Raw genomic sequence first — 13,234 nt, 5'->3', positions numbered from 1 at the left:
CAGTTCAGACTCCAGTTTTTTTAATCCGCAAGCTGAGCACAGAGGACTGAACCAGAGGAGAACAGCGCTGTGTCTGGCAGATTCCGACCATGTGCTTTGCGCTTTAGTAGGGTGTGGTACTTTCCAATTGGCTGAAGTAGGGAGCAGATTACTCCAGCTGGACAGCAGGAACAGATCCCAGATGAGATTGGACACACCATATGCAGAAGCCCTAATATAACTAAATGACAGAAAACCAGAATAGTAGAAATCCCCATAAAGTGATTCCATTTTATAAATTAATTCACTGATGGTTATAATCTCTACACACGGGGTCAAAATTGTTGGTACCCCTCGTTTAATGACAGAAAAACCCACAATGGTGACAAAAATAACTTGAATCTGACAAAAGTAATAATAAATAAAAAAATCTATGAAAATGAACAAATGAAAGTCAGACATTGCTTTTCCACCAAGCTTCCACAGAATGTGTAAATCGCAGTGTGTCCACTAATTATCATCACAGGTGTCTACAATCCTGGAATCAGTGAGCGGCCTGTATAGAGGCTACAGATACTCACTGTGCTGTGTGGTGACATGGTGTGTATCACACTCAACATGGACCAGAGGACGCGAAGGAAAGAGATGTCTCAGGAGATTAGAAGGAAAATTATAGACAAACATGTTACAGGTAAAAGTTATAAGACCATCTCCAAGCAGCTTGATGTTTCTGTGACTAAAGTTGCACATATTATTCAGAAATTTAATATCCATAGGACTGTACCCAACCTCCCTGGACGTGGCCGCAGGAGGAAAATTGATGACAAATCAAAGACACAGATAATATGAATGGTAACAAAAGAGCCCAGAAAAACTTGTAAACAGATTAAAGGTGAACTTGAAGCTCAAGGAACATCAGTGTCAGATCACACCATCCGTCGTTGTATGAGCCAAAGTGGACTTCATGGGAGACGACCAAGGAGGACACCATTGTTGAAAAAAAATCAGACTGGAATTTGCTAAACTACATGTTGACAAGCTACAAAGCCTCTGGGAGAATGTCCTATGGACAGATGAGACAAAAATGGAACTTTCTGGCAAGGCACGTCAGCTCTATGTTCTCAGATGGAAAAAATGAAGCATATCACAAAAAGAACACTGTCCCTACTGTGAAACATAGAGGAGGCTCTGTTATGTTATGGGGCTGCTTTGCTGCATCTGGCACAGGGTGTCTAGAATCTCCATCGTACAATGAAATCTCAAGACTATCAAGGGATTCTAGAGAGAAATGTGCTGCCCGATGTCAGATAGCTTGGTCTCAGTCGCAGGTCATACAGGATAATGACACACAATACACAGCTAAAAACATGCAAGAGTGGCTAAGAGGAAAATATTGGACTATTCTGCAGTGGCCTTCTATGAGCCCTGACCTAAATCCTAATGAGCATCTTTGGAAAGAGCTGGAACATGCCGTCTGGAAAAGGCAACCTTCAAACACGAGACAACTGAAGTAGTTGCTCTTGAAGAGTGGGCCAAAATACCTGTCGAGAGGTGCAGAAGTCTCATTGACAGCTACAGGAATCATTTTATTTCAACAATTGCCTCCAAGGGTTGTGCAATAAAATATTTTAGTTAAGGGTACCATCATTTCTGTCCAGGCCTATTTCATGAGTTTTATTTATTTTAAATTCTGTGGAAGCATGGCTGAAAAGCAATGTCTGACTTTCAGTTGTTCATTTTCATAGATTTTTTAATTATTACTTTTATCAGATTAAAGTTATTTCTGTGACCATTGTGGGTTTCATTAAACAACGGGTACCAACAATTTTGACCACGTGTGTAGGAGGAGTGAATATTTTGACTCTACAGCAACTTTCCAGAAATTAACATGCAGTGGATGTTGGAGTGAAAATTACACATTTGCCATTTTCTTACCCAGAACATAGTGCCCAGATTGTGCTCCAGGAGACACACACCAAAAATTAAGTGGATTCTTCTCACTATAATATTGCTAATTACAGGGATCCTAGATGTTGTTTGCGCACACTGCAAGACTCCGAAGTGAGAGCGGATTTTGCTGGATTGGTTTATAGAAACCTTGTTGCTTTTCAACAGCCTTTGAGCCACTAATAGTGTGGGAACCTCTGTTTTTCCATTGACAGATGATGGACCTGAGTGGGGACTTGTTTTTTGTGAGATGAGAATTGGTATTATTTTCGTCTACATAACATTGATTCGTTTCTTTGTTCATTCTGCCTCCCAATTATCGAATACAAACAGTTGAACACCACACACTACTGGTTCATCCAACAAGGTTTTCTATTACATATATGATAATGCCCAGTATCAGAGAACGAGACAAGGCGGTGACCATGGTCCAAAAACGCCTTGTGCATGGATTACCACTCCATATGCTAATCTTAAAAAGGAGAAAACGGAGTAACGGATACGAAATATATGCAAAAGTATAAATTTTATTAATACTCACATCAAGTGCTGACAAGTATACAAGTTGACTAAAATAGGGGGGATAAGCCCCAATGATACAACAATCAGGACAGACAAGGACAGGGTAAATAAAATGATACCAGTGCTCGAAATCTACATGGCACAACGTTCAGTCAGCCCATGGGCATTGCACATAACAGACATGTGTCTAATGGTAAAAGATAGTCAAATATGGCATACTCAATTAAATGTGTATTGTACATAGTTGTACATGTCTAGAGCGCAAAAAAAAAAAAAAAAAAAAAAAAACCATCCAGAGGGGTCAATGTGCAAGTCCAATGGACACTGAACATAAATGAATCAATGACATGTGGAAGGATTCTTACATAGTAAATAACATATGTATCAGCATATCAAAACTGCGCAATTGTGCCAGAGAGAACCCGGGAGACGACCCGCCCAGCGGTCCAAATGACCGAAGTGTGGAAACAAGTAAAGGCAGGCTGCTTACCGGGGAGCAGAGGAGGTGAAGGCCCATTCAACGACACCCGACGTACGTTTCGCGCCCGCCACAGCCTGCCTTTACTTGTTTCCACACTTCGGTCATTTGGACCGCTGGGCGGGTCGTCTCCCGGGTTCTCTCTGGCACAATTGCGCAGTTTTGATATGCTGATACATATGTTATTTACTATGTAAGAATCCTTCCACATGTCATTGATTCATTTATGTTCAGTGTCCATTGGACTTGCACATTGACCCCTCTGGATGGTTTTTTTTTTTTTTTTTTTGCGCTCTAGACATGTACAACTATGTACAATACACATTTAATTGAGTATGCCATATTTGACTATCTTTTACCATTAGACACATGTCTGTTATGTGCAATGCCCATGGGCTGACTGAACGTTGTGCCATGTAGATATCGAGCACTGGTATCATTTTATTTACCCTGTCCTTGTCTGTCCTGATTGTTGTATCATTGGGGCTTATCCCCCCTATTTTAGTCAACTTGTATACTTGTCAGCACTTGATGTGAGTATTAATAAAATTTATACTTTTGCATATATTTCGTATCCGTTACTCCGTTTTCTCCTTTTTAAGGTTTTCTATTAGACTGTGAACAGTCAATGTCTTGGTAAATAATTAAAGTTTTTTACATAGCTTGCCATTTTTATGGACAGTTTAAGTAGAAATGTTCAAAAATATGAAAATAAAGGATATTTTATTAATAAATAATTGTTTTTTTATCTTAGCAGATGACTGTACCAGGAGATCAGAGGGACAGTTGACATCTTCAATTTTTAAATCTGATGATCTTGAGCTCCTACAAGATACAACTGAAGTGAATGCCTTTACTCCAGATATATCATCATCCATTCACAGCAAAGATCTGTCATCTGATCCTATGAAACAGGTCCCATATTCTGATTCATTACTGAGTAATAAGGGAAAGCAATGTCACAAAAGAGGCATTAAAAAACAAACCGCTCCTAAAGCAAAAAAGTCATTCTCATGTTCAGAATGTGGGAAATGTTTTACATGGAAATCAGATTTGGTTAAACACCATAGAACTCACACAGGGGAGAAGCCTTTTTCCTGTTCAGAATGTGGGAAATGTTTTACACTGAAATCAAATTTGGTTAATCACCATAGAACTCACACAGGGGAGAAGCCTTTTTCCTGTTCAGAATGTGGGAAATGTTTTACACTGAAATCAGATTTGGTTAATCACCATAGAACTCACACAGGGGAGAAGCCTTTTTCCTGTTCAGAATGTGGGAAATGTTTTATACAGAAATCACATTTTGTTACTCATCAGAGAACTCACACAGGGGAGAAGCCTTTTTCCTGTTCAGAATGTGGAAAATGTTTTAACCGGAAATCAGATCTGATTAATCACCATAGAACTCACACAGGGGAGAAGCCTTTTTCCTGTTCAGAATGTGGGAAATGTTTTATCCAGAAATCAGATTTGGTTAATCACCATAGAACTCACACAGGGGAGAAGCTTTTTTCCTGTTCAGAATGTGGGAAATGTTTTGCACTTAAATCACATTTTGTTAGACACCAGAGAACTCACACAGGGGAGAAGCCTTTTTCCTGTTCAGAATGTGGGAAATGTTTTAACCAGAAATCAGATCTGATTACTCACCATAGAACTCACACAGGGGAGAAGCCTTTTTCCTGCTCAGAATGTGGGAAATGTTTTATCCAGAAATCAGATTTGGTTAATCACCATAGAACTCACACAGGGGAGAAGCCTTTTTCCTGTTCAGAGTGTGGGAAATGTTTTGCACTTAAATCACATTTTGTTAGACACCAGAGAACTCACACAGGGGAGAAGTCTTTTTCCTTTTCAGAATGTGGGAAATGTTTTGCACTTAAATCACATTTTGTTAGACACCAGAGAACTCACACAGGGGAGAAGCCTTTTTCCTGTTCAGAATGTGGGAAATGTTTTAACCAGAAATCAGATCTGATTACTCACCATTGAACTCACACAGGGGAGAAGCCTTTTTCCTGCTCAGAATGTGGGAAATGTTTTATCCAGAAATCAGATTTGGTTAATCACCATAGAACTCACACAGGGGAGAAGCCTTTTTCCTGTTTAGAGTGTGGGAAATGTTTTGCACTTAAATCACATTTTGGTAGACACCAGAGAACTCACACAGGGGAGAAGCCTTTTTCCTGTTCAGAATGTGGGAAATGTTTTAACTGGAAATCACAATTGGTTAATCACCATAAAACTCACACAAGGGAGAAGCCTTTTTCCTGTTCAGAATGTGGGAAATGTTTTAACCAGAAATCAGATTTGGTTAATCACCATAAAACTCACACAGGGGAGAAGCATTTTTCATGTTCAGAATGTGGGAAATGTTTTTGCACTAAATCAGATTGTGTTAGGCACCAGAGAACTCACCAGGGGAGAAGCCTTTTTCATGTTCAGAATGTTGAACAATTTTTAACCAGAAAGGGAGTCTTGTTCCACACCAAATAACTCACAGAGGGGAGAAACTTCCTTTATGTTTAATGGAAAATAAATCTTGATCACATCAGAGAAGCCATTTTTCCTGTTCATAATGTGGGAAATGTATTAACAGAAATGGAATCTTACTACTAATAATAATCTTTCTTTCTATATAGCGCTAACCTATTCCGCAGCCCTTTACAGTTTGCACACATTATCATCACTGTCCCCAATGGGGCTCACAAATTAAATTCCCTAACAGTATGTCTTTGGAATGTGGGACGAAACCCAAGCAAACATGGGGAGAACATACAAACTCCTTGTAGATGTTGTCCTTGATGGGAGTTGAACCCAGGGACTAACACTGAGCCACCTCAACAGAGAACTTACACAGGGGAGAAGCCTTTTTCCTGTTCAGAATGTGGGAAATATTTTGAATGGAAAGTGGTTCTTGTTAGACATCAGAGCAGTTACACAGGGGAGAAGCCTTTTTCATTTTCTTAATGTAGTCAATATTTTACTTGGAAATCAGCTGTTAATAAACATCAGAAACATCACATAGGGGAGAAGCCTTTTTTATGTTCATAATGTTGGAATAGTTTTAACCAAAATTAAATTTTCTTAAATGGGTTGTCTCTTGTCATTCCTCATGTATGCTGAAAAAAGGATAAAACAACTTTATTAATTCCAAATGGAAAACTATACCCTTAATTCACCCCCTGAATGTTAGTTAGAAGGTGACTAATAGAAAAAAAACATATACCCCACAATTCAGTATATAGGATGAGGTGATGTAAACACACTCAGTCTCTAAGCCTCTTATTTCTACTGCTTTCATTGTCCTCACCAAAGGCGTCATCAGGTGACTATTTAATATTGACGTATATTCAAGCGAGACTGGACAAAAAAAAAATTAAAATCATGTTATCTGAAACAGAAAACTAGCCACATATCGGCAGACCCCAGACTTAAAACTATATACTTCGTATAGTTTTTACATCACGAGGGACTTAGATCTATCATTCGGTAGGAAACAACCTAGGGGTTTTCAGCCTCGGTTGGAAGAATACAGATCTGCTCCATTGACTATCGTTGAACCATGGATACGTTTGGAGAAGCCAGGTTGTGATCCTCGGATCAACTGGCCTTTTACCTTGGTGGTCGTAAGTGGCTGCACATCCAGTTGGAAGAATGTCTCAAGTGGGGTACCACAGGGCTCTGTCCTGGGCCCTGTATTGTTTAACATCTTTATCAACGATGTAGATGAAGGAATTGAGGGTAAAGTGATTAAATTTGCTGATGACACAAAGCTAGGAGGGATAGCTAATACTAGAGAAGAGAGAGAGAGGATTCAAAAAGATATAAATAAACTGGAGCAGTGGGCAGCAACTAACAGAATGGTTTTTAACAGGGAGAAATGCAAAGTACTACATCTGGGCAATAAAAATGAAAAAAGCATATACAGAATGGGAGGAATAGGGCTAAGTGACAGCACATGTGAAAAAGACTTGGGTATACTAATAGATCACAGACTGAATATGAGTCAACAGTGTGATGCAGCAGCAAAAAAGGCAAATGCAATTCTAGGATGTATTAACAGAAGCATACAGTCTAGATCACGTAGAGTCATTATTGCCCTCTATTCCTCTTTGGTCAGACCTCATCTGGAATATTGTGTCCAGTTTTGGGCACCACATTTTAAAACAGACATCAACAAACTGGAGCAAGTTCAGAAAAGAGCGACCAGAATGGTGACCGGTCTGCAAACCCTGTCTTATGAGGAAAGGTTGCAGGATTTGGGAATGTTTAGTTTGCAAAAGAGAAGACTGAGAGGAGACTTAATAGCTGTCTACAAATATCTAAAGGGCTGTCACATTGTAGAAGGATCAACTTTATTCTCATTTGCACAAGGAAAGACTAGAAGCAATGGGATGAAACTGAATGGGAGGAGACACAGATTAGATATTAGAAAAAACTTTATGACAGAGTGATCAATGAGTGGAACAGGCTGCCACGAGAAGTGGTGAGTTCTCCTTCAATGGAAGTCTTCAAACAGAGGCTGAACAGACATCTGACTGGGACGATATAGCGAATCCTGCTTTGAGCAGGGGGTTGGACCAGATGGCCTAGGAGGTCCCTTCCAACTCTACGATTCTATGATTCTATGATTCTATGACTGAATGCATTGTCATCTTCCTACGCTTGTCGTTACCTCCTCTCTGTGCGTGCCACAGGTGGGGTAGCGACCCTGAGAGCAAATCAGCGGAAGGGTGAGACTCTGTAATGTGCACTCTGCTGGGTATTTTGCTGGGACTGTTCTATGTGTTATCTGCCTGTTTTGTGGTACAATAAAGCATTACCACACTGTTTTACCCTCACTGTGTGTTGTCTGAGTAGCGTTATGCCCATGTTAAAGGGAGAGCCGGCGTTCGGTGGAATGATCCCTGATCCATGTGGTTTCGGCCAGCAGACCAGGGTGCACGCTGACCACCCCATGTCTCCACAGGCATGCTTCAATAGTCTCAATGGGAGGCTAGAAGCTGCTATAACCCGATCAGCTCTGCTACATACAAGCAATGATCAGATCACCTGCATGTAGCAGAGTTGCTCACTTGCTATGAGCGCCAACCACTTAGCAGCGCTCATAGGATCCGGCAGTGACAACCATAGAGGTCTGCTGGAGACTTCTGGTTGTCATACCAACCCATCGGTGACCCGCGATTACGTGACAGGGTCACTGACGTGCGGGGTTTCTGTCCCATCATGTGCGAGAAAAGATGTGGGCTCAGCGCCGGGGCTCACATCAAAAGGAGGGAGTCCAACATCAGCGTACATTTACACCCGATGTCAGAAAGGGGTTAAAGGGGATTGTTTTTACAGACAGAAGTGGTAATCAATCATGTATACATACAAATGATTACAGAAATACACAGCTTCTAATGTTAAATAGTATAGAGTTACCACAAGAAAATATAATGTGTGTAAATCATGTGTAGATATAAAAATTCAGGCAAATGTCAAATGTTCAAAAACACAGTAAAAAGCAGAGATGCCGACCTGCCCAGACCTCCAAACAAATGCACTGTCAGGGTGAGTGGGCCCATATAGTTAGGATGGGGGCAACACAGGTGCAAGAATACCGATGAGACAACCACTCACAACCTACCAGTGTATGGAGGGGCGGTTGCTTGGTATATTAATGCACAATGAAGACTTGTATGCGGCGCTGTTCACACAATGGGAATGCACAGCATCCAGGCTAACAGCCTATTAGTTACGCCCATACTATTAGATTAGGCGGGCTGCCTAGCGCCATCCAAATGCATCCCATGTGAACAGACACCACAGTTTACAAGACTGAATGGGCCCAACTGCACCCTGAAAAATAAAGTGCAAAAAACACATAAAAAATATGAGAGGTATTAGTTAATATTTTGGGTAAAATACGTAAGCAAGTAACCCACGTCATGCGTTGGCCTAAAAAAGTGTCAAAGGACTCACAGAAATTGCTTCTTCTAATTTCACTGCTGCTGCTAATGTTTTGGCGTTGAAGAATTGACGGTCCGGAGGTTGGAAGTCTACAGCTGCGATGTGAACGGTGTGATTCACTGCTGTCTTGGGGAAAAGCTCTCTTAAGGTTGTGTAAAAGCGTGTTTTGATACTCCAGCATTCGCTGTTCCCTTTCTAGGGTGCGAACCATCTGGCAAAATTTGGTTTTATAACGTGTATCTAATAAAGTGGCAACCCAGTAGTCAGCATTATTCCTAATCATAACTATACGGGGATCATGTTGCAGATAGTGCAGCAAGAAGGCGCTCATATGTCAGGCTCTACCATGAGGTCCAAGCCCATGCTGTGTTGGTGGCTGGGTAACAATGAGGCTCGTTTCCTCTGTCCCATCCCTCCAACCACGAATAACAGAGAGGGGAGGATCATCCTCTTCATCTGACAGTTACTCGCCCATCACCTCTTTCTCCTCCATTTGTTCCTTGGATCTTGCCCCTTCAATAACAGCTTGTCTGTTATCACCAGCCTTCATCGATCACAGTAATTCACCCTCCCTTGGCACCCACCTGTGTGGCGACAGTCTTGAACTTAAAGACAATATTATCCCTTCTGCATCCTCCACTGCTTCCTCCTATTCTTCTGGGACCACCATCTCTTCCCGCTGGCTATTCAAAGTCTTCTCCAGCATATAGATGACCAGAATAGTGATGCTGATGATGGCGGCATCAGTGATAACCATCTTAGTAGCCATTTCAAACTGTGCAGAAGGGTGCAGAGGTCCTTAATCTGTGTGCACTCTGTAAATGTGACATGCGCCATCTGCATACTGTGTTGGCCCAGGCTATACGACATGACATACTGCATCAGGGCTTGTTGCTGCTGCCACAGTCGCCGCAACATGTGCAGGGTGGAATTCCACTGTGTATCAATGCAAGTCGATGAGAGGGGTGCGAATGGCAGAAATGAGCACACAACTTACGTGACTGGAGCAGGCAAAGTATACAAAGAAAGGTTGCACTCTATCATGCTAAAGCATGTCAATGTGGAATATGTCAAATTTCACATATTCCACATTGACATGCTTTAGCATGATAGAGTGCAACCTTTCTTTGTATATTGTATATTGGGGTTGCTCCTCTTGGTATGCACCTATTCACACTAGTCTGGATGTGCCAGTCAGTTTTTTTGTCTCGTATATTAGCTTACTGACCGAGCACTCCGCCCTCCACCAGGTGGTGATTTTAATTACAGCAGGTCCCTACTTACCCATAAATGCAGGCATTGCTGACAGAGGTGTACACATTCACCCAGGAATGCAGACATCAGCCTTATTAGAGAGGTATTCACACAGGTCAGGGATAGGGATTAGTGAGTAGCTCCTAATACTCAGGTACTCGTAGCGAGTCCAATGTAAGTCTAATGGGCAGAGAATGTGTGTGACGGAGGTGGTCTGTGGGGCTGTATCTGTGTGCAGTGGTCTGTGGGGCTGTATCTGTGTGCAGTGGTCTGTGGGGCTGTATCTGTGTGCAGTGGTCTGTGGGGCTGTATCTGTGTGCAGTGGTCTGTGGGGCTGAATCTGTGTGCAGTGGTCTGTGGGACTGTATCTGTGTGCAGTGGTCTGTGGGGCTGTATCTGTGCAGTGGTCTGTGGGGCTGTATCTGTGTGCAGTGGTCTGTGGGGCTGTATCTGTGTGCAGTGGTCTGTGGGGCTGTATCTGTGTGCAGTGATCTGTGGGGCTGTATCTGTGTGCAGTGGTCTGTGGGGCTGTATCTGTGTGCAGTGGTCTGTGGGGCTGTATCTGTGTGCAGTGGTCTGTGGGGCTGTGTGTATGTGTGCAGTGGTCTGTGGGGCTGTATCTGTGTGCAGTGGTCTGTGGGGCTGTATCTGTGTGCAGTGGTCTGTGGGGCTGTATCTGTGTGCAGTGGTCTGTGGGGCTGTATCTGTGTGCAGTGGTCTGTGAGGCTGTATCTGTGTGCAGTGGTCTGTGGGGCTGTATCTGTGTGCAGTGGTCTGTGGGGCTGTATCTGTGTGCAGTGGTCTGTGGGGCTGTATCTGTGTGCAGTGGTCTGTGGGGCTGTAACTGTGTGCAGTGGTCTGTGGGGCTGTATCTGTGTGCAGTGGTCTGTGGGACTGTATCTGTGTGCAGTGGTCTGTGGGGCTGTATCTGTGCAGTGGTCTGTGGGGCTGTATATGTGTGCAGTGGTCTGTGGGACTGTATCTGTGCAGTGGTCTGTGGGGCTGTATCTGTGTGCAGTGGTCTGTGGGGCTGTATCTGTGTGCAGTGGTCTGTGGGACTGTATCTGTGCAGTGGTCTGTGGGGCTGTATCTGTGTGCAGTGGTCTTTGGGGCTGTATCTGTGTGCAGTGGTCTGTGGGGCTGTATCTGTGTGCAGTGATCTGTGGGGCTGTATCTGTGTGCAGTGGTCTGTGGGGCTGTATCTGTGTGCAGTGGTCTGTGGGGCTGTGTGTATGTGTGCAGTGGTCTGTGGGGCTGTATCTGTGTGCGGTGGTCTGTGGGGCTGTATCTGTGTGCAGTGGTCTGTGGGGCTGTATCTGTGTGCAGTGGTCTGTGGGGCTGTATCTGTGTGCAGTGGTCTGTGGGGCTGTATCTGTGTGCAGTGATCTGTGGGGCTGTATCTGTGTGCAGTGGTCTGTGGGGCTGTATCTGTGTGCAGTGGTCTGTGGGGCTGTATCTGTGTGTAGTGGTCTGTGAGGCTGTATCTGTGTGCAGTGGTCTGTGGGGCTGTGTGTATGTGTGCGGGGCTGTCAAACTTTTTGCAATTAAAAATCTTTTTTTATATGTGCCTTAGGTTTTTTATCACCACAGCACTGAATGACAAGGTGGGATAGAGCAGGCTGTTTAATATTTTGTCACTAGCTACATGTGAATTAGAATGCAATACTCGTGCATGGAGCACAATAGAAGCCGTGAACGGCTGGTTTTGTCTGTGGACCTCAGTAATGTCCAAAAAAGAAATGCGGGAAGGTAAATGTAACAGCCGCACTGGACACTATCTAGCTACACGATCTGTCTGATATACAACGGCCTAACTAAATAGCTGAAATCTTGCTGTAAACAGTGGCAGCGTCAGGAGCAGCCTCTCTGCGCTGTTACAATGTACAAATGGCGCTAAAACAAGATGTCCGCTATTTATATGGAGAGCGACATGTGATTTCAGCAGCCAATGACACAAGCCGTAGTGTCAGGACATTGTGTTTCCTGCACCCTGATTGGCTGACTGTTGTGCTTACAAGCACGCCGCGCCTCTGAGCTCTGCACACCCCTCCCCTCATCAAACATGTGCCAAACACTCATGATACACCACCATTATCATTACTAAAGTGCTGAAAATATTTTTGTGGCAACACAAATATTTTCCTGCACTTTGTACCGAATGTTACGGATTTTTCTTGATTTTTTTTACATTTTGCTCAGGTTTCTAATCACAGATCCGAATGCACCATATTTGTGTCGAATTTCTGTTTTGCAATCATTTTTCAAACAAATTTGCTCATCACTAGCTGTTACCCACAGATTTTTAGACCGGCTTCACATCTATGTTGCATAGAGTAAACCAACTTCTGGCCCCTGTCAGCTGTTATTCCAGCCCAGGATGCTCGGACTACATCCCACACAATTTTTTGGCATTTGTTGGCTTTGCCTCAGAAACGGCATTTTTGATGTCGCCCCACAAGTGTTCTATCGAATTGAGGTCCGGGATTAGAGCTGGCCTCTCCATAACCTCAATTTTGTTGGATGGGATCCAAGATTTTGCTCGTTTACTGGTGTGTTTAGGGTTGTTGTCTTGGTGAAACTCATTTCAAGGACATATCCTCTTCAGCGTAAGGCAACGTGACCTCTTCAAGTATTGTAATATATACAAACTGGTCCATGATCCCTGGTGTGCGGTAAATAGGTCCGGCACCATAGTAAGAGAAACATGCCCATATCATGATGCCGGCACCACCATGCGTCACTGTCTTCAGAGTGTGCCGAGGCTAGAATGCAGAGTTTGGAGATGTCTGACGACCTGTCTGCGGCCCTTGGATCCAAAAAGAACAATTCCACTTTCATCAGTCCATGAAATGTTTCTCCATTTCTCTTTAGACCAGTTGATGTTTTCTTTGGTAAATTGTGTCCACTTCCGTACATGTCTTTCATTAACAGTGGGACTTTGCGGGGACTTCTTGCTAAGAGATTAGCTTCACACAGGCGTCTTCTGTCACAGTCCTCACAGGTAACGTGAGACGTCTGTGATCATCCTGGAGCCGATCATTGGTGGAGCCTTTGCCATTCTGGCTATTCTTCCATCCATTTGAATGGTCGTCTTCC

The 13,234-nt window shown here is 43.2% G+C and overlaps 1 protein-coding gene across 1 annotated transcript; it reads left to right on the top strand.

Annotated features, from left to right (window-relative positions):
* The first annotated feature begins 3,578 nt into the window (after positions 1-3,578).
* On the top strand, positions 3,579-6,025 carry LOC141101500 (uncharacterized). Its single transcript, XM_073590628.1, has one exon. It carries the CDS (start codon positions 3,620-3,622, stop codon positions 4,919-4,921), a length of 1,302 nt encoding a protein of 433 aa, XP_073446729.1. The 5' UTR covers positions 3,579-3,619; the 3' UTR covers positions 4,922-6,025.
* The last annotated feature ends 7,209 nt before the right edge of the window (positions 6,026-13,234 follow it).

Source organism: Dendrobates tinctorius, unplaced genomic scaffold, assembly GCF_039654945.1.
Source record: "Dendrobates tinctorius isolate UK_male_01 unplaced genomic scaffold, ASM3965494v1 ptg000119l, whole genome shotgun sequence".
In the NCBI taxonomy this organism is placed as follows: domain Eukaryota; kingdom Metazoa; phylum Chordata; class Amphibia; order Anura; family Dendrobatidae; genus Dendrobates; species Dendrobates tinctorius.
This window is presented reverse-complemented; position numbering and strand designations above follow the sequence as displayed.

Excerpts from the sequence above, each read along its gene's own strand:
- LOC141101500 (XM_073590628.1), top strand. The coding sequence starts at position 3,620 with ATGTTCAAAAATATGAAAATAAAGGATATTTTATTAATAAATAATTGT.